General features: G+C 41.9%; 1 protein-coding gene across 1 annotated transcript in view; it reads right to left on the bottom strand.

Moving 5' to 3' along the window:
- Positions 1 to 26758, bottom strand: part of LOC144767071 (uncharacterized) — a 283820-nt gene that overhangs the window by 5326 nt on the left and 251736 nt on the right. The window contains exon 2 of the mRNA XM_078650697.1: positions 73 to 537. Coding sequence (XP_078506823.1) covers positions 73 to 489 — 417 coding nt within the window. The 5' untranslated portion in view covers positions 490 to 537. The remainder of the gene's footprint in view (positions 1 to 72; positions 538 to 26758) is intronic.

Below are 26758 nucleotides of genomic sequence, written 5' to 3'. Positions count from 1 at the left end.
TAACGCTGTCCCCTAGGGTCACGGAGGTTTGCCCAGAGTCCGTCCAGCCCAACCCAGGAAGCGGGACCGTACCTGTCCTAGCCACACTTCTCGGGAAGCGTGGCTGGGCGATGCGCCTTCTCGGTGGCCTCCTGGCGTGTCGCTGCAGTCTAGGTGGTCTCCTCCTGTCCTTGCTCTGGGTCCGTCCGGGTCTCGCCTCGTCCCGCTTGGGTCGGTGTTTCTTCCTTTCTCAGCCCCGTCCTCGGGTCTCTTCCACTCTCCTCCGTCCAGGCTCGGCTTCCTCCCGTCTCCTTCGTCGATCCGCCACCACTCTTCTCCGTCTTCTCTCCTTCGCCACTCCGCTCCGTCCTCGCTCTCCAGTCTCCACTCTCCGCCGCCAGGTGTAACACACACCTGTCCAGGGGCCGGGCCGGTATTTAAGGAGTGGTTTTGGACAGATTCCTGCTCTGCTGCCGCCCATTTAAAGGTACAGGGTTCCTCGCATTCCATCACCGGCAGACAGCTGACCACATCCGCGGTCTTCCAGGCGTCGGCATGCTGAAACAACAGAGGAGAGACATGAAAAGGTAGGCCAGGGGGACCCGTGTCCGGGTCCCCCGCGTCACACATAAATAGATTCCAGCTAAAAGAAACCACATAGTTTTATTTAAAGTAAGCTGGGTTAGAGTTATGTTACAGCTAAAAAGTCAGCACAGTTATTGATGTACTGTAGGAACATCATGATTTTTTAACAGTTCCTTGTCCCAGACTTATACAATGTAAATGGGTTTGCAAGTTTTTCCTATTAAGACCCGTACTAGAGATCTATTCCGGAAAATTAGAAGGATTGTGAGAGCATCAAGTCAGAGTTATCTGACTAATCTTGTACTTCTCTGCCACAATCATTTAGAGATGCAAACATGTCTTAGCAGCATTTGTCTAAAGTCAATTCTGTCCGAAATGGTAGCTGTTCTGAGTAGTTTTTATGTTTTTTAAACGTTCACAGGAGGCATTAGCTTTGGCTTTGTATTTGAAAACAATCATTAGGAGTTATAAATAAATGATTTGAAGGACCGTCGTGAGACCTGTTGGCTGGGAAAGAAAACTATGATTGCCCTCCCTAAAGCAAAGCAAACCTGGCGGTACTCCACAAATGATGCAATAACAGCCACCATTCTTGCTTTAGAGAATGTTCACATCATCTGGCCGTATTTATTACAGTTCATAATCACAATATCAAAATTCAGCTGTTATCTTCATGTTGAGAGATATTTTTGATTATATACACAATTGATATTGTCTTCTGATTAATACAATCAATCTCCTGCCAACATATTCTAACATTTCATTAAGAGTCATGATTGACACTCCTCAGTTCGTAGTGGCATCGCATGATTCAATTGACTTGGGGTGGGTAATTTTTTGGGTGCCTCAACCATTTGTTGTTTACAACACAGGGTCTCCGTTGACTTAAGATAGATGGAGCTAAGGCCAGCAAAGCAGCTGGCTCACCAAAAGAACAATGCAAGAGCAATCCAATAAAGGGAAACCCCCTGGCACCCAATTGGGAGGAAGAGCCTATGCAACCGGTCCATACCTTGGTACCCTGGCGGAGCCCCCATCCCCCCACCACCTCAAGAGGCATATGTGGCTCCATTGGGCTATGGACAATTGAGGTAGAGGATGTCCACAGCCCTTCACTAGTGATCGAGGCATCCCTGTCCCGGGTTATTAAAAAAACAAAAACAATAACATCTTGAATCCCTTTTAAGCTGTCCTGCCACCCCTGTTGACTGACCAGGCAACCCCGCTGCCCCCCTGGCAACCAATTGTTGCCTCACGCAGGAAACTAAACCTGCAAACATTTGAATGATGCGGCCACCGTTGACCATGGCGAGTCAATGCTGGCCTGCAACTGTCATCAGCACCTTCTGATCAGGGGATGCAGCCCCTTGTCCATCTCTCCAGTTGTGAGTGTCACTTTTTTTTGGCCTGGATTGATGAATAACTTGGCAACCTGGAAATACTGTGTTTTTTTTGTCACGTGTGGTTCCTGCTTCTGGGGACTTTTCCGTGGATAATTTCAGCTTGCTTTTACCGGGCCAAAAATGTCAACAGTAAAGTTTTTGGTTTTACCAAGCATGATCATGTACTTGGTACAAATTGTAACTTCGCAGTGCAGTATCCCCCCTCCCCCCCACAGCCCCCACCATGGATAACACTCTGCCCAACTTATAATGAAGGCCCAATTGTCTTACATTGGAATCTCAATATTTATGGATGGTCACATTTCATATTTTTACAAGTCCAAACTCTACCTTGAAAATACCAAAATAATGGCAACTAGAAAGTACTCCAGTGGCTTGAATTCCTTTGTCACCATCCCCCATGAACCCTAATCAACTCTCATGCACCATCTTTTAGTAATTACATTTCTAAAGATGATACTGCTGTTTCTAGATGTTCACTAACTGGTCTGAGCAGCAATTACTCTCATCCTGCCCAGTCTTGTTGATATAAACAGGACTTAGCTTGGTATACTCATGTTCCAGCTCAGAGCATGCACCATATTCATTCCACAGTTGCTTAGCAGCCTATCTTCTGAATACATTATACACGCATGCTCCAATCACCACAACCATTTGCTCGATACAGTTCCTCCCTGTGGAGATAAGAGGGAAGTTAAGAGTGACTGACCTTGACGCAAAAAGGCATTTGCAAATTCCCCAAAAGTCATAAATGGCTTTGCAACAGTACTAAGTGAATTTTTAATGCTTGAAGGCTCTGCAAAAAGCTAAATGAGCAGACAGCACAATGTTAGCTTTGGTCATGGATGCACTAACTCAGCAATGTAGATTCAACATGAGTGATTCTAGTATCCACACTTCCCTGAACCCACTAACAACCCTGCAAGGAATATCTATGCCAGTCAACAGTAGACTAAGGAAAGAGGAATGAGACTAGGGAAAGGGAAAAGTAGAGACTCTGGATATCTTTAAATGATCTGTTCTCATTGCTGGACATAACCTGCACAGCAGGGGTCTTGATATCCACAACAAAATTAATTATTTTAGTAGTTAGTCAGTGATATTACAGTTCACTTTTTCTACTGTATCATTTCATATGCTGCGGCAATCTCTGTATAACTTGTTAATTGTGGTTGCTGATAACTTCATGACCGTTATGAACTGAAATATATAATTAACCTTTGTAAATATTTCATGGAATATCCTGAACTGTAATACATGTTCTTATTTCTATAACTCCCTTCTACTCCCTTCTATGACTTAAAAATTAAGTATGTGAATTGAATGATTCTCAATACACATAGTTCATCAGTTGTAGCATAATGCATATTTATTAGTATTATGCTTGCACTCCTGGCAATATTCATTAAATTCCCAGCCATTGGCAATATCTTAATAGCATACATGGTTCAAATGATATAAATAAAATCTGTTTAATATAAAGGATTCACTAGCTCTTCCCATGAATAGGTGTAATACAGTTTGCAATATTAGAAAGAGTTATTCTGGTGTATAGAGCTCATAATCCTTAAAAGGATGCCTCAAGTACTAAAATACTAATCAAAATATAAATCCTTGGGTTCTAATGTTTATACAGAATACCTCTCTGAGAACAAGGTCCTTGAAAACTCCTGAAGCAAGCACAATTAATTCCAATCTTCTGGCATAAGATTCCCACTGGGGCAACAAAGTATCACAAGGTATGCTCAGAACCACGCAGAACTCATACTCAATGGATTAAAGAAGGTTCTGTGGCACTCTGATTCCACTTGTATGTTTCATGTAGTGCAGGTATCACAGCTGTGAAACCTGAAACCAAATGGTGCCTACAGTCTGGGTGACCTCCTCTTCAGCGGAAGACTTGAGCACCATTCAGATTTGTAGGGGCATGTCTCTGTGCCTGTCCAACACAGGTGAGCGTGGCCATGGATCTTGACAGTGTACCCCATCAAGGTTGGACATCTGGGTGGCATGGTTCCAGGCTTATCTGGATGATCTCTATAGATTTCTCTTAATTAATGTGAAGCATGCAAATTAGAGGCCGGCTCCTAAAATCACTCCTCAAGGCCGTACCATCTTATTTGCAATGTAATTCATATTCATTCTGAGCCTTCATCTGAATAGAAAGAGGATCTGGAGCTGGCTGTGTCTTTGCGGAACAAGGTTTTACTAAAAATACATGAAACACAGGATAAATCTCAATATATAGTGGTAATTTAACTGCACAGTCACAGTATTCACAATTTCTCAATAGTAAATGGACCACGAAATTTGGATGCTTTTTTCAAATGCAAGTTCTTTGTGACTAACCATACTTTTCACCTACAGTATAACGCTTATAAGTAATCTTGGCTTTCTCTAGAGATTCTAAAGACTCTTGTGCACACATCTGGAATCTCTGAAGTTCAATTAAATTTTCTTGTACTAAAGGAACTGATGCAGAATAATATGGATCTAATGGCAGCACTCTAGGTTGATCTCCATACACACGGAAAGAATATGACATACCTATAGCAGATTGCTCAGCATTATTATAGGTTAATTCTGATAAATATACCATCTTACTCCAATCCTCTTCTTTCAGTAATGTTTGAAAGCTCAGATATTGTTCAATGAACGGATTCAATTGTTCGGTCTGACTATCTGTTTGAGGATGTTCGCTAGTGGACATATCTAACTCATTAAACAATACAGACCAAAATTATTAATTAAATTGTGAACCACTATCTGTTTTCAAGATGTGATGCACCCCATATAATGATATTATGTGCAAAACTTTGTGCTAACATTTTGGACCTGGGTAACCCAGGTAAGAAATAAAATGTAGACTCCTGAGCACCAAAGTTAAAGAAAAACTTTTTTCCAGTCTCGGCTGTCTGATATAGACTTTACTGGTCTGGATTTGGAAGACAGAGTCTACAACATTAATATTTTAACATTGTAAACACATGTTAGGTGGATGTGCAATTTAAGGTGAATTTATTATCCCATACAGATAACACATTTCAATATGGACTCAAATGAACGTGATGTACTGGTTACCCAACTCCGAATAGGTAAGGTGTGAAGACTTTGGTTATGTGATATGGGTGATCCTTTCTACTTATGTGCTTGCAGATTTGATTTTTTTACACTTAATTTATTGACAACACTCTTGATTCTATAAAATACTATTCCTAGGTAAGACTTAACAGGAAGTGGAAAAAAGACTAGTAAGGGTGAATATCATATATGGGGCTCTTTATCCCTTTCACTTGTTTTTCATATCGTGGTTCACCCTAACACTTGATTATATACAAGCTAGGGTTTTTTTAACATCTTGATTCTCTTTCTGGCACAGATAAGTAGTCTACTTGGTATATTTGTTAATGGTCGCGGTGGTCTCTTGAGTTCAACCACGATTTTTAGGTTTGCACAATTGCTCGCGACTTGTTTTACGAAATATTATGCATGATGTTAGAGTCAGGCTTCCGGTTACACAGCTTCATCCTGTCATTTGTGCAATGACGATGTATATCAATAATATGGTACTATAGCGCTGTGACACCAAGGATATGGTGATGGGTGTCCATATTATTATGATATGATTTGGTCATAGATGATTTGTTCTGTTTATTTGTTGCCCTGAGGTAGTCAGTGGTGATTGTAACCACAACAACAAAACCGGTGTTAGTTACTGAAATCTTCCAGAACCTGTTTGGATGCATATGGATGATTTATGAACTGAATAGAAAGATCATTGTGTAATTTAGATATGCCAAGACTAGAAAAAGTGTTTTCTTGAACTTTGGTGCGCAGGAGTGTACATAATTGATGTGGGGAACAGCGTCTCCTAAACGAAGGGATTTGTGGCTACGTTCTCTCCTTTGAGCACCTGTGAGACTTGTGCTCAGCTGGGCATTTGAGAACACACAATTTTGCACAAGCACATTACCCCCCAGCTTTGCTATTTGTATAAGAAATAAAATGTCCCATTTTAGTCAAAAGATCAACAACCACAAAAATAAGAGTACAATTTTGACGTCAGGGGAATTCACCAATAACGCCCATGGTTATAGTATGGAATGGTCTGGCAGCAACAGGTATTAGTTTTAAAAGGCCACTGCATACAACAAAAAATCTACTGTTTAAAATTTGGGGGTAATATGGACCCCCAAAAAGACCTTTTAACTGCTGCCTCTGTATTATTAATACCAGGATGAACAGCCATTTTAGGAAAATGAAGCTAAAATATAGGTTGTTTTAAAGGAAAATGCAAATTTTCCATTTCAGACAACAACCCATCTCTCTCCCTTCTACCTTCCTTCACTCTTATCCATGCTTCTTTATCAACCCATTGTATTTCTGTAAGTACTATCGTTAGAAAGACATCTACATTGATCAAGGCTAAAGAATGACTGTTCTGAATTCCTACTTCAAAATCAATGGAGGCACACTAACAATGTTTTTTCCAATGTTCATATTAATTATTTTTTAGATAAGGCATCTGCCTTACTGTTGAAGGGACCAGGTTTATAATTGCTCACAAAGTCATAAGCAGTAAAATAAACAATATCCATCTTACTAATGTCTCAATTGTTCAAAAGATTTCTTATTTGTTAGACGTTCTTTGTCTGCAATGGTGTAATTTAACTCTGCTGGTAAAAAAAAGTCTAGGAAAAATATGCCAAAGGGTGCACCTGCCCATTGATTACATTTTTCTGAGACAGTACTCCTTTCTTTGCATGATATCAACCATTTGCCCCCACCATAAATGGAAGTTCAACATTGGGAAGAGGCAAAACAGGGGTGCTAGAAAAGCATTTATTTATAAAACAAAAGGCTGTGTCAGTTTCTTTAGACCATATGAAAGTAACTCTCTGATCAAGTAATTTGGTAAGAAATCTGACTATCTCAGACTTGATGAATAAATAGCCTATAATAGTTTACAAAGTCTATGAAGCTCTAAATGGCTTTTAAAGAAGTGGGTGTGGGTCAAGCAGGACTGCTGAAACTTTCTAGTCATCCATCTTCACTTCCTCTAGGGTAATTGTCTACCCTAAAGATTCCACTGCTAAAGTATGAAATACACACTCACATTTAGCTAAAAGGTGATGGTGTCTTAATCTCTGTAATTCTGCCTTAACTTGTAGTATATACTGTATTTATATAGCGCTTTGTACACAAGCATTGCATGCGTCAATAGAACCAAAATGTAATCAAAATATACATCCTGGCTGCCAGGACTCAGCACACTTTCGTCTTCTAATGTTCATAAAGTCTGAATTCCACTCATATGTTCACAATGAGAGGGGGCTGCAGGATTGTACCAGGTTCCTAGGATTCAGCATTGCTAGTCCGACACATTGTATCAGGCATAATGTGGTGGGTGCACTGGCAGGGCTCTGCATAATTGCATCTTCAAATGCTGATTAAAGCAGATTTCGGATCATTTCCCTGCAATATGAAAGGTCAGTAGGGTGGGGCCAAGCACACAGGAATCAGAAAGACAAGCATGTGATATAGTGACCAACAATAAATAGTAAAGGGTAGTATAATTTTTCCCGGCAGTGTTCCTGCATGGCCCAGAGTGAAGTGCCTGAATGAGCAAAGTAGGCAAAGGCTCTACTCACCCAGAACAGAACAAAGCAGCACTATCCAATAGACTCAAACAACAGACTCTGCTGGCTGGAGTCAGCAGTCAGAGGGCTTGAATTAAGAGTTACCAGAACAGGAAATTACACCTATTGGTTACTATTGTTTTAATTCTAAGGCCAATGTTTAGAGGTGAGAGCAAAGTTAATGGGTGGGGGGGAGATCTAGAGAGGAACAGACCAGATAAAGGAATTTGAAAGGGAAGTTACCTTATTGAGGCTTGTATAAATAGTGGGTTTCACAATGCTCACAGGTCAGAGAAGAGCTGAGCTAAGACTAGTCAAATTGAGAACCACCAAATCAGTACCATGCTGCTATTTTAGCCACAACAATGGAAGCAGAGTAAGTCCCCCTTCACTACATGGTTTCTTTTTTACCTTTTTTTTATTTTTCACTGTATTAGTGAAAGTGCAAGTTGTTCTGGGAAGAGATTCTAGAAAGTCAGGAATATGCCTCATTATGTAAACTAGAAAGAACAAGGGACTCTGGGATAGATTAATGAATTGGGCACACATTGAGGGGTAAGGACAGCTGATTAACACATGGCAAGCATATTCATTCTTGTGCTGTCAGGGCAGCAACCTGCCAAATCCTATATATCTCACCCTGCAAATGCAGGGTGCCCGTCTAGCTGGGGTCTGCGCTACGATCCAATCAGGGCTCACTCGACTGGTGCTTGTCAAATTATGAGTTCCTTTGGACTTGTCAGAATAGGTAGACTCTGGGCCTTTGTAAAGTTTGTGTAGTTTCTACTCAGGCTGCCAGCCTGATTGCTCTTCCACATCCTTCCTCCTTCATGGGGTGTATTTGTTTAGACGTAGACAATATAAAAACATGAAATAAAATAAAATGGTGCATGGCTACTGCTTATTTCACTAATTCATATTCTTGCCCTTTTGGTATCCTTTTACTCATTCAACAACATCTCAGCATGGCATAGCCCCGTATGGATTACAAGCCTTCTCTGATTATCCCCATTTCTGTTGCATGGGCACATAGCATCCTACTGCCCCTGTGGCCTAGCTGGTTAGATCTTATTACATTATGATTTGTACATCTGTCTCTCACATCCCCTCACTCATCACACCTTCATGGCTGTATCATGGGATAACCAAACCTCAGTGGTCATCATGCAGAACATGATAACACTTACCCACAGCGGCTCAAAACAAAACCAACACTCCCTGTGAGAAAGCCACCGCCAAACCCGGGACTACCAACATGGCGGCGGCGCTCGATTAAACCGGAAGCTAGGGCAGAGTTCTAGTCGCTGACGCGCACCCCAAGGAGGACGCGGCTGGCGAGTGGGAGGATAAAGAAACGCCAAATAAGGTCTCAGGGGTTCGGCGAAGGAAGTCAGAAGAAGGAGGAAGCAGCCAGTCGGAAGAAGGAGGAAGCAACGAGGCGGAGAACAGAGAGAGCAGTGAGGCGGAGAACAGAAGGAGCAGCGAGTTGAAGAACAGCGCCGTCGGAGAGCAATCGGCCCTAGGAAAGTGGAAGGAGGAAGAAACCACCAACTGTCCGGAAGGGCGCTCCCAGAGCACTGCAATTGAGATCAGTACTCCAGAGGGGAGTGAGGAGGCTGGATCTCCCTTCACCACGGCCCCGGAGGGTCGTGGTTACAGGCAAGTGCCATTAGCACATGTCTTTTCTTTCAAGGGCTGGTGGACAGGATTAAAAAGCGGCACTTAAACAGTCAATTGGCTGGCTCTCACCCTAGGCACCTCACAGTCAGGACACGGGTGAAGGCGTGCACAAACGCCCCCCCCCCCTTGTTTCTTTTCTTTAATATTACAGGCCAACGGCCTAATTTTTATTTTCTTGTGTTTTCTTTTTCTGTTCATCGTTTTGATCACTCCTTTGACGCCCACCGGGAAAAGTGAATTCCTCCCTCCCCCCCACCCCCAGGATGACTCAGAAGACAGATCTGGATGAGGTGGGACATAGGCGCTACAATCCTTAAACCTGGCAAACTGTATATCCCCTGTAACCTTTATCTACAATAAAGTGTATTTTTAGCAACAACCTATTCTATGGCTGCCTTAATGGGAGGGATCTAAGGAACGCTAACAGCCTCCATAAGCTTACACTTCCCCAGCCCCATACACTACACGGTTTAGTTTGCATTCTGTGCAGGTAAGTAATTCAGAGCTCCACCTGGGGATACTCAGTGCTTTACAAATGTTACAATACATTACAATACAACACAATGCAACAGATGTCCCAAAAAGTTCCCAACTCTTCAGCAATACAAAACTTAAAAGAAGGCGGGGCATTACAGAGTCCAAATGGCATAACTTGATATTTAAACAAGCCAAACTTAATGTGAAATGCAGTTTTCTATTCATCACCCTCTTGACCTCGAACCGCATGATATGCTCCTCTGAAGTCAAGCATGATAAAAATGGTTGATTGTTTGATTTGATTCAAAAGAACAGATATAATTGGTAATGTATACCAGGCGCGGCCGGTACAGATAAGAGTGGTGGGGCAGGGTGGGGTGGAAGTCGACATACGATTGGATAGGTAAAATAAAATAAATAAATAAACCACTTACCTTGCGCTCGCCACATCACCAAATCAGCGATGTAGCAAGTGCAAGGTAAGTGGTTTTATTTATTTGTTTATTTTCCCTATCCTGTTATATGTTGACTCCCCACCGCTCTTACCTGTACCAGCCACGATTAATGGATACCTATCTTGACTGTAGTCCTTTTGAGTCTCCTGTAGTCAAAACTGGTTTTTAGTTCACCCTCCTTTTATGGTATAAAAAATAATGGAGAGGAGACTGGAGACTGTGATGGTCTGTGAGGATTTGTCCACTGCCGAGAGATGTGAAGCTATTTCAAATGGAAGAACCAGTGGTTCCTGCAAATGACAGGCACTTCCATGGGCAATTGCGCAGCGCCGGTGTACGCTAATTTGTTCATGGATAAGTTTTGAACAAGACAACATCTTAACTAAGGACCCATGGAACAAACATTGCAAATTATTCTTGCGTTACATAGATGATATGTTCATATTATGGAATTGTCCAGAATTCACACTAGCCGAAGCATTGGACAAACTAAACCACATCAATGACAGAATACAATTAACACATGATGTACAAAGAGAAAAAATAACATTCTTGGATGTTCAAATAACTTTTACCAACAACACATTCGAAACAGACATATACAGGAAACCGACTGATTGGAACAACACACTGCACTACGCTAGTTTCCACCAAGAGTTATTGAAACAACATTTACCCTATTCACAAATGTTGCGAGTTAAACGTATTGTATCCAACCCACAAACAGCAACAACACGGCTCCATGAAATGTCTGAACGCTTCATACAAAGAGGTTACCCAAACAAATTACTAGATGAAGCCAAACACAGATGGCAACTCAAAAATAGAAACAAACTATTACAAAAATCAACACCTATCAAAAATAATTGTATAGTGATGGTGTCTAAATTTTCCACAGCTAGCCAAAAAATGAAACGCGTTATAGAACGACATTGGTCAATGTTAACATTGGAACCAGACTTCAAGGATTTATTTAAAGAACCATCCACCTTCTCATATACTAGGAATAAAAACTTGGGGGAAATGCTCAAACATACCATGACAGACAACAAAAGTACTTATAAAGGAAACATGGCTTGCCATAATTGCAATAACATTATAACAGGTGCAATCATAACACATCCAAGAAAAGGTCAAAACATCAAACTAGCAGTCATGGCTAGATGTGACACCATGAACTCAGTTTACCTGCTGAAATGCCCATGCGGCAAAGTCTATGTCGGCAAAACCGAAAGGAAAATTAAGATTAGAATCAATGAACATAAATCCAATATACGCACCAAGAACCTCAAATCAGTCGTGGCTAATCATTTCCACCAAAATAATCACAACATCAGCCAACTTAAATTCTTAATCCTGGAAGTGGTAATGAAAAAAGAAGGTTGTGATAACAAAAAATATCTCCTTCAGCGAGAAAACTATTGGATAAAAAAGTTGGACAGCATACATCCATTCGGAATGAACGAACGCATAGAACTGGCATGCTATCTATAATGTACTTCAGTATTTGTCTACAGTTCATATTGTTTTATATGTTCATTTTCATTGTTCAACTGTATCACGCTTTCTTATTATTCACATACCTGTGCTACACCACATTCAAAAATGGCCACCATATTCACATTACATGAGTCCTTTCTCTATCACCATAAATATTAAGTTTTTAAATCACATTAGTACCGGGAACTAACACACCACACACCCGACGGAGCGATAGATGAAACTAACTACGAGCAGCCAGGTATGTAAACAATGTCCTGCATGGCGCAGATTCAATGCTTGAATCGCATATTAGTTTAATTCACGCCGCTTTTATCGTTTTAACTAAACAACGCGGAACAAGCCGACTACCAGCAAACACCAAGTTAATTTGACCGTTCACCACCAATGTGTTTTTTCGCACCGATTTAAATGATTTAAATCAAACACTGGTTAGTTCACAAACCGGATTTATCACGCTATACCGGCACCATGTTTTTTCCTTCACTTTTAATTAAATTAACCTTGCACCATAACGTATGCTCTAGTCGCATACTAGTTTAATTCACGGCACCTCACTCGTTTCTAACGAAAACAACATGGAACCCGCCGACAACCCTGCAAACACCAAGTTAATTTGACCGTTCACCATGCTCTAACAACATTGACAAATCAAACACTGGTTTATCCACGAACCGTATCCAACATGTTGTACCATAACAAAATGAATAATATAAAACAATTGATGGATACGATGTTGGTTAAAGCATATGTGCTTAGTCCCTCCGGATATTATGTTTATTGTAGGACTAATCCCTGATGAAGGGTAATGATACCCGAAATGCATTGGCTGTCATAGTCCATATACTATGAGCTACACAAAAATATGAGATGAAGATATACATAATGTATGAATAAAATACATGGATTGAAATTAATTTAGAAACAATCTGTCTATCTTTATTATCAACCAGAAGAGCCAGTAAGAAGGACACAAGTAGTGATCGGGGCACACATACCTTGAAGGTCATGCATTGAGCCATCCTTTGTTGGCCAATTCTCCTCTAGGTATGACTCCTGTTTTAGTGATGATGACCCCTGAGAAGTTTATGGAGAGACCCTAAACCCTTTGCCTCCTTTCTGGGTTAGTATCGGTTTCACTTTCTTAGCCATCCACATCAATTCACATTGATGTGTCAAAGGTTACCTTTATACTGTTACGTCTCACAAAGGATGTTTTAACTTGGGCCACTGTCCTTATCTACCAGCAGAGTATTTTGATACATCAATCCAACACTTTTATTTCCAGTTTCCAGGATAGTTTTGAAAAGAAACATTAAGTGCAGGAAGCCCATGCAGGCTTATTAATACTTTGTCATGGAGCCAGGAGTTGGAGTCTTATATTACCTATTTTCAAGGGCTTAATGCAGAAGCTAGTTGCACAGATAAGGCTTTGGTGGCAACATTTTAGCCAATTCTAAGGGAAGATTTCACGATCTCCATTGTAGTAAATAGTGCCAAAGCCTTGATGATCAAGCATTACAGATTGAACAACAGCTAACTACAAAAATGCAGGAGAGGGGATAAGTACATCGAAGATGAGAATGTACAGCAGCTCAAAATACGGAATATAGTCAAGTGACTAGTACCCCTGAAGAGTCAATGTAAAAAGGAACCGTTTGGCCTAAGGTAACTCGAAGTTAGAGAGAATGGAGATGAAAAGAAGATTTATGAATGTACGGTGCTCAGTTGGGTCACTTTCTTGGCAATCTTCGTCAAGTAGCGGGAAAATATCACACTTTCCCTTGAACAGCAAGTAAATTCTGAGTGCCCTCAAGTTTGAGCCTGCTGAAGATAAGGCTTATTTCTTCATTTAGATTTCTGCAGCTCTTCCACAAGAGTTCATTAAGGTTGGGGTGTAAAAAGATTGTAGCACTGCAGAACTTTTTATGGGAAGTGGCTTTGCTCAGAAATGCATGATTCCATCTATTAAAAAAGTCTGAGGAAGCAGTTGTACAGTAGATGATAAACTTCTTTCTTCTTGTGCGGTGACTGATCAAACCATCAAACTTCCAGTGGCTTTCGAGAGGTATTCACCTAATCATCTTTGGTTTAATAGATGGTCCTACATTCTCCTTCATTTTCAGTGCTCCCTGGTTTCAGCAACATAAATCTAGATATTTTCTAGTTCTCGATGGGCAACGTGCTTCAAAAAGAGACTTTCTTCTGCTTTCCCTCATGCTTCCCCTTTTACTATTGGGCTATCATTGTTATTGCTTGTCATGGTGAATTTCTGAACTTGAACTTTGAAATCCTTTTCATTGAGGACGTCACAACCTGACTGAAAATTCCGGCTTATGCCTGGAACACCGACCATCCTAGTTTTTTTGCCTCGTTTAATTGTCTACTAATATAAGTGCAGAAGGTCTACACATATCTCTATAATTACGAATTTGATTGCACTTGACAGCGCATTGAGTGTTCTCTGATAAATGGACAAAACAGAAATACAGTGTACACAAATTCGTCTGTCATTTTGATAGAATGTTTTGTTTATATAAGGAACACAAAGACTAAAAAGAAAATTGACATGATCATAAATCTTTGAATTACTGACGGTCTAATAAGCCGACTGGCTAATATGTGCCTAAAATAATGTGGTAGTTATTCAGTAAGTGCAAATACACTATACCATAGTTTAGATGCCTTAGGTTCCAAATCAATCTTGCAATCGGAACTTTGATAGTAAAACAAAACACGTGCTGTGTTCTTATCAAATATATTGTGAAAACACTTACAGTATTAATAAAGTAAAGTAACACTGCAACCTGTAACCAGAGTTGAGATTATTCCAATTTAAGCCTTTAAATGCTGACTGTTAACCTTTTCTTTATTTATCGAATAATAATGATAAAATCATTAGAAATCATTTGTACTTGTAGTGAAATCAATATTAGGATCATGCAGGGTTATCCAAGGCATACCCACTATCACCTTAAATAGAGGGTGTCAATCAGATCAAAATAAGTTTTTTTCATAATGACTGCAAAAAGCCTACCAAAGGAATTATGTGTGTGTTCAGACTCACAAACCCTTAAGTTAATGCTGAATCATCTGCTGCCCTAACCTCTTCAGGAACATTCTTCTTCATCAAAGGTATCTGTAAAGAATGCACAAATGTAATATCCATATATTTCTCTAAAGCACCTGAATGTGTGCCAGGTCTGTCTGGAAACCATTTTATCGTGTACATTGGGCAAAGACATTTTCATAGGAACTACTGAAGAAACCAGTGACTGCATAGTATTTACTAACCATTTTAGAACTGGCTGATTTTCTTTATTTGACAGACAATTCCATTTATTGTTGAAGAAGACAGTTTTCTACTAACTGTAACTTCTATATCTGTTGTTAGTGGTATTTGAGTGTAAGAATTCCTAGATTTATTCAGAAAATATTTTGCTTAATGTAGAGATTTACCACAGTATATATACAATATTTTCACATGTTGTCTTTCCTTTTCTCCCTTTGACAAATAACCCTTCACCATTCCTAACTGCATGAGTTCAGAACCATCTAAACTTTTATGTTTTTCTACTGTAAATAACTATGAAAACCTTGGTTGTAATACTATTTTTCTCTGAGCATGGCTCAGCTAACGCTGATTTAACTGTACCACTAAATCTATGAACTCAGCACATTTTGTAAGGGGATTGACAACTTCTGCTAATAGATTTTTTTATTCATTTTGTAACCTTTGATAAAAGAGAGTAGTCATCTGTTATTCTGGTCAACCAGTCTAAATTACCAGATGATTACAGGTAGTGAAATAACGTATTAAATCTTGATGACCCCATTTTAAATTCAGTAATTCACTATCTACCGAAAGAGTATGTGATTTCCCTGTTGCTCACAGAGTGCCGAAATATTATAAAGCAGTTGTCCTTGTGCTCACCTCAGTTAATGGAATATTGTAATTGACAGCATTCCCACCCAAATACGATAGAACAAAGCCTACTCTTGTTTGATCATTAGTAAATGTCACAGGTGCACATATAAAATGCAACTGACACAAATGAAGAAAAAATGCAAACTTTTCAAAATCACTGACAATCTCTCATGGGGTACTAATGATATTTACAGGTTATATTTCTGGCCAGGATTGCACATAAGACTTCAACTCCTTGGCTGAGTAAGGTACTGTCTAAAAACTAAAGGCCTTAGTTTCCGTACGCAACTGAATCTTACTTGTGTGTTTACTCTCTGGCTTCAATAAAAGACCTAATTCTTTTTTTAATTGTAATAACTCAGATGGTAAGGTCTTATTCTCTGATTTCATTACACTAACTTTATGTTGTAAAGTGACATCTATGTCTAGGGTTTGAGACAGAGTAATTTCTAAATCCATCGATGGGCTGGGAATCTGTTGTGGTTGCACTAACCTGGCAATCAAATCCAGCTCCAGTGATGCTACTATTCACATTTCCTGAAACCATTGATGAACATGCAAAGAATATCTATACCGGGAGACACTGAATAGCTTCACCTCGCCTGTTTGTACTGCTAGACTCAGCATGCACTGCAGGAGTATTGATATCTACAATAATAGATAATGTAGTATTTGGTCAATGATATGACGGTTCACTATTTCTACTACGACACCGGCTACACTTTGTAGCAATCTTTGTGTAACCAACTCACTGTGATTGCAGATACCTTTATAAATACCCAAGCTGAGAGATATAAATAACTTTGGTAAATAACGAATAGGATGTTTTGGTCTGTGATACATATTCTTATATCTGTAACTACAGTCAAGTTAGAAATCAAGTCTGTGAACTGAGTGATTCTCAATACACATTGCAGCTGCAATATAATGTACTCATTAGTTGCATGCTTTCATTCTGGGCAGTATTCCTTCATTTCCCCGATTCTACCATACATGATTGAAGTTATATAAGCACACTGTAAAATATAGAGATGAATAGCATCAATAGAGTTTGTAATCCTAAAAAGCATGACCTTAGTGTATAGAAGTTGTAATCCTTAAAAGGAAGAATCCAGTACTAAAGTGCTAATCAAACTCTAAATCCTTGGTTTCTAATGTTTATCCAGAATACTCTGTGATCAAGGGCTTTGACAACTCTCAATGATAGCGCAAGGAATTCCAATCTACTGGCAACACGATTCTGGCTGCAGATATGTATCGCAATTTTATAACAAAGAATGCTTTGAACCACTTATATTTAGTAGAGCTAACTTGGCCCCCACCATTGCAAGAGATTCATTTGTCACTCTGGGAAAAGTAGTTGCTCTTGATTTCACTTGCATGTTTCGTGTAGTGCAGGCTTGACTGCCATGAAGCCTCACATCAAGTGGTGCTTACACTCTGGGTGTACTGCTGATCTCCTCCACATTGGCAGTCTTGAGCACCCCTGAAGTTCAGCTGAAGCTTGCCCTCTATGCCTGCCTGGCATACACATGTGAACACAGGCTATGGGTCATGACAGCTTGTGATTTTCTGCATTGATTCTCATCGACAATAGGGTGCAATTCAAATCCAAAGAAATGATTGAATATCTTAAAACTTCTGGTATTAAGCAAAAATATACTGCTCTTTATCATCCTAGTCGAAATGGCGTTGTGGAGAGAATAAATAGAGTAATAAAAGGTATTTTGTAGCTTCCTGGTAAAGCGATGTTTCATGGAAAGCTAACTTAAAAAATAGTATGGGCATATAGAGTAACTTGTCATGGCTCCGGTGTGAAAAGTCAATTTTCCTTAAGGAATGGGTTCCTTTCTCAAAGATCAACCCAGGAGGGCTGAGAGGAAGTGGCATGATGGAATGCGATCTGAAAGAAGTGAGGAGGAATATTACAAATTACCAAATGATAAAAAAGCTACACTATGATGTTAAACACGGTGCCAGACAAGTACATTTACATTTAGGTCAATGGGTATGTGTGAAGAGTGCAAGAAAGGTTGCCAAAGGCGAGAATAAATTCAGTGAGCCAAGAAGAGCCAGACACGTGAGAAACAACACTGCTGTGTTACATAATGGTGAAGTATGACACATGAGTCAACTTGCATTAACATGTGAAAGTGGTAGGAGTGGGAAAGAAGTTGATAAACCATACAGCGACTACTGGTTAGGTGTTAGTGGGCCAAGCTCAAAGGTGCATGAGAAGAGTGGTTCCTGCAAGGTTAGAGTTTAACTTGGATAAAAAGTGTTTCACTGAGTTAAACACGTTTAGGCAAGACGAGGAAAGTGAACAGACCCAGGATAGTCCTCAATGTTCATGTTGGAATTAAGAAATACTCGAGGAAGGGTTGTATGGAAACCAAGGAAGTTTGATGAATTTATGTGTGATTAAGTTCCCATGTATTTTTCTTACGCATGTAAATATTTAGTTAAAATTTGATGAATTTGTATGTGAGTAATTTTCAATGCAGTTACTTATTTGGGGGACTATTAGCTTTTGTAGGGCTATGTTAATAGGTTGGTCATAGCATGTTTAAAAAAAGAGGAGGGATTGTGTAGTAGATTTGCCATTTGGTAGTAATTACATAAATATGCTGTAGTATTCCATGTAAAATGTATTCGGTCATAGATAAGTATTCTTACTTCCATGTATACCATTGTGTACATGGAATGGTGGGAATTACTATGCTGGGAGCTGATGCTGCTGTCAAGATGCAGAGGGGTTGATAATAAAGAAGAAATATACTTTATTTATGGGATGAAATGAAATGAAATGAAAAGAGTTTTTATTAAGCACGGCTGCTGCCCTGAGGCGTCCAGGTGCTGAGGATTAGATTGGAACCTCTCCAGGTAGTAACCTAGGGGCTAGTCTGCAGTGTTAAACAAAAAGGTTTTGAGCTGTTTGCGGAAAGTCGTCAGGTTGGAGTTAGATATTAAATGGAGGGGGAGTTAGTTCCATAACTTAGCAGCATTATGGGAAAAGGATCAGCCACCAGCTCTAGATCTTCTAATACGGAGAACTGTCGCCAAAAAAGCATGGTCGGAGCGAAGCTGTTTGTTTGAGCAATGGGGAGTGATCAAAGAGTGGCTGATTTTAGGGCCAGTTTTCCAGTACGATTGATGGGAGATGCACATGGACTTAAATTTGACTCTCTCCCTAACAGGTAGCCAGTGCAGAGTTCTCAGTTCAGGCTCCGCCGAGGCTCTGCGTGGGAGGCTAAGCACTGTTCGTGCTGCGCAGTTCTGGATCCGCTGCAATTTTTGCAGACAGTATTCAGGCGCCCCTAAGTACAAGGCGTTACTAAAGTCGAGGCGAGATTGAATTAAGCCCTGCATAACAACTTGCTCGGCTTCAAAGGGTAAAAGTGGGAAGATCTTCTTCAACATCCGGATAAGTCCAAAGCAAGTCCCTGACAGTTTAGTTGCCTGGGTGTTAAAGGTCAAGGTTTTATCCATCCATTCCCCAAGACTTTTTATGTTGTCTCTGGGTGTAGGCGGCACGCTCATACTAGTGGGCCACAACAAATCTATGGTGGGCAGGGCTGCGGGGCCGAGAAGCATAAGCTCGGTTTTATCACCATTGAGCTTAAGGTTCGACATCGTCATCCAGCTCTTAACCTGTTCCAGGCAGGTTGTTAAGTCAGTCTGGGGGTACTGGCAGTTCCTCTGCGCAAGAGAGACCACTAGCTGAGTATCGTCCGCATATGTAATGATCTTAATGCCATATGGACGGACGATCTCAGCCAGCGGTCTCATGTATGCATTGAATAGCGCCGGGCTCAAGGATGAGCCCTGCGGTACCCCACAGCCCAAGGGCTTGCTTAAGGAGACATGAGATCCCTCAAAGACTTGAAAAGTCCTATCGCTTAAGAAGGACTTAAGCCAGGCCAGAGCTTCTCCTGACACTCCCAACCTGTGGAGCCGGCGTAATAGAGTTTTATGATTCACCGTATCTAAAGCGGCACTTAGATCAAGGAGGATCACTGCCACTGTTCCTCCCCGATTCAAGATCCGCCTAGCTTCTTCTGTGACCGCCAGCAGAGCCGTTTCTGTCCCATGCTTTGGGCGGAAGCCCTTCTGGGTGACATCCAACAGATGGTTGCTCTCGAGAAACCTCGTGAGGCAGATGTTAATGTGCTTCTCGAGGATTTTGCTCACCCAGGGAAGCAGAGAAATTGGGCGGTAGTTGTTAAGGTTGCTGGGGTCAAGGGTAGGCTTCTTAAGGAGTGCTTGAACCATGGCTTGTTTCCAGGTAGAAAGTACAGTGCTCGTCACTATGGAAGAGTTCAACTGTTCCATAATCGTAGGTAGGATAATCTGACTGACTAAAGCCAGAGTGCGAGGTGGTGCAGGATCGTGTGGGGAGCCTGACTTCACCTGGCGTAACAACGGCTCCAATGTTTCCAAGTCTAACAAGGGGAAGTGTTCTAGGATATTTTGACCAAATTGATTAGCTTCTATGGGGAGATGTGGGTCCTGAATGGTAGGGTCTGAGTCCAAGTCTGGAAAAGATAAGTAAATATTATTTATTTTTTGGTAAAAGAATTCCGCTAAGTCGTTACATCGAGAGAGCGGGTTGTAACTGGCAGCCAGGGAGGGTTGGAGCCTAGTCAACCTCTTTACTATTTGAAACATTTCCCTAGGTTGGGACCTAGCCGACATGATTTTTTCACTATAGTAGGTCGACTGAGTGGCTTTTATTTCTAGTTTATAGGCTTTAATAGCTTCCCTGTATGTGGCTTTATCCGCAGCCGCGAATCCCAAACGCCACTTTCTCTCCAGCTTTCTACAGAAGCGCTTTTTCTCTTTGAGCTTTTCCGAGTACCAGGGAGCAGTTTTCTGCTGTCTTTTAGGATTGATGTTGTGAAAGGGGAGTGTAGAGTCAAGTGAGTCCAAAATCCATTTGTCATACTCCTTGTTGTCTAGGGAAGAATCCCCGGTGAATGAAGGTCTGGAGGATGCGAGGGTATTGGTCCACTGGTTCAGGGAGAGTCTGGACCAGTTTCTCATTTTCCGCAGAGTGAGGGGACAGGGTAGAGATTTAGGTACGGTCCAGGTAAAAGAGATCAGGGAATGGTCAGTCCAAGGCAGACAATTAATGGCGCTCACTTTAAGATGCGAGCAATTACTGAATATAGGGTCCAAAAGATGGCCTTTGTTATGAGTGGGGGATAGAACAAGTTGTTCCAACTGAACTGCGGCCAGGTTCTACAGCGACATTATCAGAAGGGTTGTCAAAATGTATGTTAAGGTCGCCAAGCAGCGTGAAATTGGAGGGGGACATCACCAAGTCTGCTGCTAACGAGGGTAGGGCTGTATGGAACTGTTTGAGTGGACCCGAGGGCGGTAGATGAGAATGCCTGTGAAGCTATCATTAGGAGAAAATTCAATAGCAAAGGACATACTCTCACAGTCGCAATGGTCTCAGGAGAACAGCGACACATAAATTGGTCTTTAAAAATTATTGCAAGCCCGCCACCTTTCCCATGAGTACGATCTGTACGAACGATCTGATAGCCTGGTGGAAGGGCTTGCACCACGTCGGGCTCAGAGTCTATCGGTAGCCATGTTTCAGTCCAAAAGACTGCGTCAGGGGTATGTTCGTCCAGTAATAATGAAATTTCCAGCCTGTGTTTAGGTAAGGACCTACAGTTTAGCAAGAACATTTTAAAAGCCCACAAAACATCCTTGCTTTGCGGGGTGGTGAGCTCAATATTACAATGGGGACAAATCTGGGGTAGCTCCAGAGGATGGAAGGAGTGACAGCAGCCAGTTAGTGCAGAGGTCCGATGTTTTTGGAGAGAGTCAGGACTGTAGTACCTCCTTTGAATCCCTGAAGGGGCAGGGGTCGTGGCCCCTGGCCCCGTCCTGCCGCAGACGGGCTTGCCTTTGGCGCGCCTTTGGCGCGCCCGCTGCGCCCGCCCGCTGCGCGGACGGAAACCAGAGTTCATTTTATAGGGGCGTGAGAGGGTGGGAGGCAGCCAAACAACTGGAGCGCTCACCTGTTTTTCCCCTAAGATGGCGGCCCGCCCTGTCTCTGGCCGTGTCAGAACCTAATCGTCTGACGGGGAGCAGGGTACAATGGGGCGAGAAACGAGGGTGGCTTTCGTTAAAAAACAAAGTAAGTGTTTTTTGAAAGCACCTGAATGATGCAGTGTTTAAAATCACAAGTAAGTATTTTTTAAAAGCACCTGAATCGTGCAATGTTAAAATCACAAGCAACCTAACCCCCGGCTTCCGCCTCAGGGGATACACACACTAATCTGAGCCTGTGCGTTTTGACGTGATTAAATACTTGAGCGGGCGGGAGGCAACCCAACAACTGGAGCGCTCACCTGTTTTTCCCCTAAGATGGCGGCCCGCCCTGTCTCCGGCCGTATCAGAACCTAATCGTCTGACAGGGAGCAGGGTACAATGCGGCGAGAAACGAGGGTGGCTTTCGTTAAAAAACAAAGTAAGTGCTTTTTAAAAGCACCCGAATCATGCAGTGTTTAAAATCACAAGTAGGTATTTTTTAAAAGCACCTGAATCGTGCAATGTTAAAATCACAAGCAACCTAACCCCCGGCTTCCGCCTCAGGGGATACACACACTAATCTGTGTGTGTATTATACTACATCACACTTTGTAAAACGGCCAGTGTAGACAACGAGATTAAGCGCATATTGCCTAAAACTCCTCTATTTCTTTGTGCGTAGACATCTGTGTAGCTGTCTCATTGAACAAACAACTTTTACACTGCTTTAATATTGCTGGAGGCTCTGTGTGCCCTAGCCGACATAAGAACCTGCTTCATAGTTCTCAGAGATCCCTTCATGGAACATGCTAATTCATTTTCTGAACCGACACCTTTTACAAATGTCTTTGTGCACTGTGAAGGAGTATATTAAAAGACGTTGCATTTGTGTACTGGTGATCTAAACATAGTGCTGCTAGTTAAGGCACCTAGTTATGGGAGTATTTTCTGAACACAGAGAAAGGGTACTTACTCTTAAACCCATATGATGTTGCAGTAAATAGAGAGATAACAAATTCAGCAAGAATATAATCTTATGCAGCACATGAATTTTTTTTAATGTTTGGTGAAACAGCGCGGGATTTTTTTTTAGTCAATGTTAACCTTGTTTGGTAAGCTGTTGGTCTGTAGTTGATGTAAGTGTATGATAATGATTTATTGTCTTCATCTTTCTGTGCTAACTTGTTCTTTTTAATTGTAATACCTTTAATGATCAGCTGGTCTTTATTTATGTCTTGTGTACAAAAAGAAGAAATAATTTTAGGTGATTTTTGTGTACTGTATCCAACCCTTACGAAATGTATTTGATTTCGTGTTTCTGGTGTTCACTTTGTATTCACTAATTATGCTCCCTGACAAAGGGCACGGCCCAAAAGCATCACGGATGATAGGCATATGTTCTTGAAATAAGACAATACATGTATATTTAATCATCTCAACTTGGTTGTGAGGGTGTGAGTTTGTAGTGTGTCTTTTGTGGTTGAACATATTCCACAAATGACTGAAAATGCAAGGTGCTACAATTAATTATCCTACTCACTGACACTCAGTTTATCGACCTCGTAAAGGTGAAAGGCTGAGTTCATCACTACAAATATTTGAAAAGGTGACTTGCAAGTCACAAACAAATATCAGCAGAACGCTTTTATATTAATGAGAATTCCGATACACTATCATGTATTTCCACACCTCAATTCTGTAGAGTGCTCTGAGTATTGGGTAAATGAGTATCTTGTTCACACCAACAAAGATAGGGACTCCACTTCCACTCTGCAACACTGCACTCCATGCCAGTGTACTATGTACTGTGTACCACTCCAGTCTATGCCAGTGCACTGTATGCCAACCCACTCTAAATCCCTCTAATCTACTCTGAACTCTACACCACTCTACTCTACCATGCACCACTCCACTCTACTCTGAAACAATCTAGTCTATCCCACTGCAGTCGGAACTATTGCTCTTGATGGAGCGAGGGTGAAAACAACAATGTTGGCTTCCCATAACTGTAATATGTATTAATCGTGTGGTTTTAAAATGAACCAACGTAGAATAGAAAGCACACACACAAATACACGTGGGATACTAATATACTTGTGTTGCAAACGTAATCCATTAATTCGACACCATATCTCATACCATCCTCCTAACAAGATTAAGGGAGATCGGCATAGAGAAATCTGCCCTGGCGTGGTTCTCCAGCTTTCTTGCAGATCGTACCCAGCAGGTCAACATGGGCACCTTCAGTTCCACCTCCACCAAAATCACCAGAGGAGTCCCGCAGGGCTCTTGTCTCAGCCCTACGTTGTTTAACGTTTATGTCTCCTCCTTAGCTGGTATTATGAGGTCTTTTGGGTTTTTACCCATCTCATACGCTGATCATACACAGCTACTGTTTACCTTTAAAACCTTTACCCCGGAGATAAGGCAAGCGTTCTCGAATGGCATGACTGCGGTCGCCGGCTGGATGGCCAGGAACTTTCTCCAGTGCAATGTGGGGAAGTCGGAAGTCATGTTGTTCGGGGAAGCAAAAATCATGTGGACCCCTGATTGGTGGCCTACAAGTCTGGGTGCGGCCCCTTCCCCCCAACAGGTGGTGAAAAATCTGGGGGTCCGTCTGGACCAAGACCTCAATCTTGTACATCATGCCAACACCACGGTGGGGTCTTGTTTCCATATCATCAGCCTCCTCCGGAAAGTGTTCCCCCTTCTCCCTGACAGCACAAGGAAGACCTTGGTCCAGGCCCTCGTATTGAGTCGCCTCGACTATTGCAATGGTCTACTTTTAGCGGCCAATGAAGGAGTGCTTAACAAGCTTCAAGTGGTGCAGAACACCGCGGCACGCCTGGTGACAAATGCCCCCCCCAGAACACCATCTAAGCCCCTTCTCAAATTGCTCCACTGGCTTCCTATCCGGAAACGGGTGGAATTTAAGACCTGCTGTGTGGTGCACAAGAGTCTCCACAACTTAGGGCCGCCCTATCTGGCCGAAAAATTTGTCCATCATCACCCCCCCCGCAATCTACGGTCCAGCAATCAGCTGTTACTACAGATTCCCCGACATAACAAGACCAGACAGGGAGGACGTGCTCTTTCTGTTATGGGTCCCCGTCTGTGGAACAACCTCCCCCTCTCCCTTAGACAGTGCTCTAGCCACCCAGCCTTCAGGAAAAGCCTTAAGACAACCTTATTCCAGTATTAGCGCCTGCTCAGACCTGTTCCTCTACAGCACTGCGCGGAGATACACCTTCGGGTGTGATTCCGGCGCGTTACAAACCCTCAAATAAATAAATAAATAAATGTGAAGTTGTCTTACTAATATAGGGGCTCATTAGGATGGAGGATTTTCCGCATCCTCCGGGCCGGCGGAAGCCACCGCCGGCCCGGCGGATGCGGAAAATCCTCTGCGGACCCACCAAAGACCCACCGCCAAATTAGGATGGCTGGTGGGTCCTGGTTTCAGTCCGCCGCTTTTCCGCTGCGGTTGGCTTACAACCGCGGCGGAAAAGCTCTAACATGGCTGGCGGTGTCTATCAGACACCGCCAGCCATATTAGGATGGTGTAAAATGTATGCTTTTCCGCGGCGGCTTTTCCGCTGTGGAAAAGCATACAGACCTTCACTTCGGGGGCCCGTTGCGGGCCCCCTGGGTGAAGGGGGGGTGGGGGGTGCACAAGGGGGGTACCTATGGTACCCCCCTGCATATGCGTGAACAAAGCAGCAGGCACCGCGCGGTGACTGCCGCTTTGTGCACGCAAATGCGGTGCATGCTTTTTTAACATTGCGGCGGGTGCAGCTTGAAGCTGCACCCGCCGCAATGTTAAAGATAGAGGATGTGACCGCCACCCTGGCGGTCACATCCTAATTGCACTGGAGGGACCGCCGCGGCCCCTGCGGACGGTCCCTCCTCCTCTAGGGTGGCGGAGGGACGCAAGCCCGTCCGCCATCCTAATGAGCCCCATAGTGTGGAAATGCCATAATCTAAGGAAAAGCTATGCATGTATGCTTACTAAATGTATATTTATGGCAGAAATTATGGAAAAAGGTAAGAAAATAATGCATATGTGTAGCTTTAAAGCTAGATAATAACTAACAGGGTCATCTTAGAATGGGGGGAGGTAAACAGAAGGGCTATACGTCGAAATCTAATGTTTAATTGTGTTTATTTCTATAATAGTTCCCGTTATGGCCCATGCCGCCTAAATAAAAATGGAGGGTTTGCGAGACTCCAAGATAATGACTTTCTACGCATGCGCGACTATGCTCGAGAGATGTGCAAGCAGTCTGTGCCTGTGCAGCGTGGGTCAAGGTCAGCGTGGCCTGAAGAGCAGAATGGTGCCAAGATTGAGATGTCCGAGTCATGAGCCTGGGAAAGTTTGGTGAAGTGACAAGTTAAAGGACATGAGTGAAAAAATTTAATAACAAACAATCAAAACCTTATTATGCATGAAGCCATGACTAAGCGGAAATATGGACAATAAGGAGATGAGGTGATCCTCATCCACCCCTTGAATGGACCAATAAGAATTTTGTGTGGACCCTAACAGTTTCAAATTTTAGATAGATAGTTAGGGAAAAAGGGTATAAAAGAGGTCGTTTGGAGGAAAGTAAAGAGCGTGCTTTTGAATTTATTTTTCGCAGAACGACATGCTGTCAGACTGATTGATATTTCCATGGTGCAAAGACTTTGAAATTTTCTTGACTTTAACTTTTGATGGGGACGGATTCCTGATGGGAGGTGAACACCAAGAAAGAATAGAGAGGCTGTTTTTGGAAACCATTCTACGCTAACCCTGATTTCCATTGTCGATATCATTGGTAATATGACTTTGACTTATTTTTATGAACTATTCTGCTAATAAATGTAAACTGTTTGAATTTAACTTTCTTTTTCTGTAGGTGAATTTAATGTTTTAATGGTGTTCGAATTAAAAGGTTAAAAAAACTAAGGTCATGCTAGGAGATTAAATCTTAAATATAAATTAAATAAATGGGGAATTAAGCTGGTCTTGTTGTCCATTAGTTAACTTTTACTAGCTGATCCATTGACCAAACAGTGGGGTGT

The sequence above is a fragment of the Lissotriton helveticus genome, chromosome 7 (assembly GCF_964261635.1).
Source record: "Lissotriton helveticus chromosome 7, aLisHel1.1, whole genome shotgun sequence".
NCBI classification, from domain to species: domain Eukaryota; kingdom Metazoa; phylum Chordata; class Amphibia; order Caudata; family Salamandridae; genus Lissotriton; species Lissotriton helveticus.
Note: the sequence above shows the minus strand (reverse complement) of the source record. Positions and strands in the feature narration are given on the sequence as shown.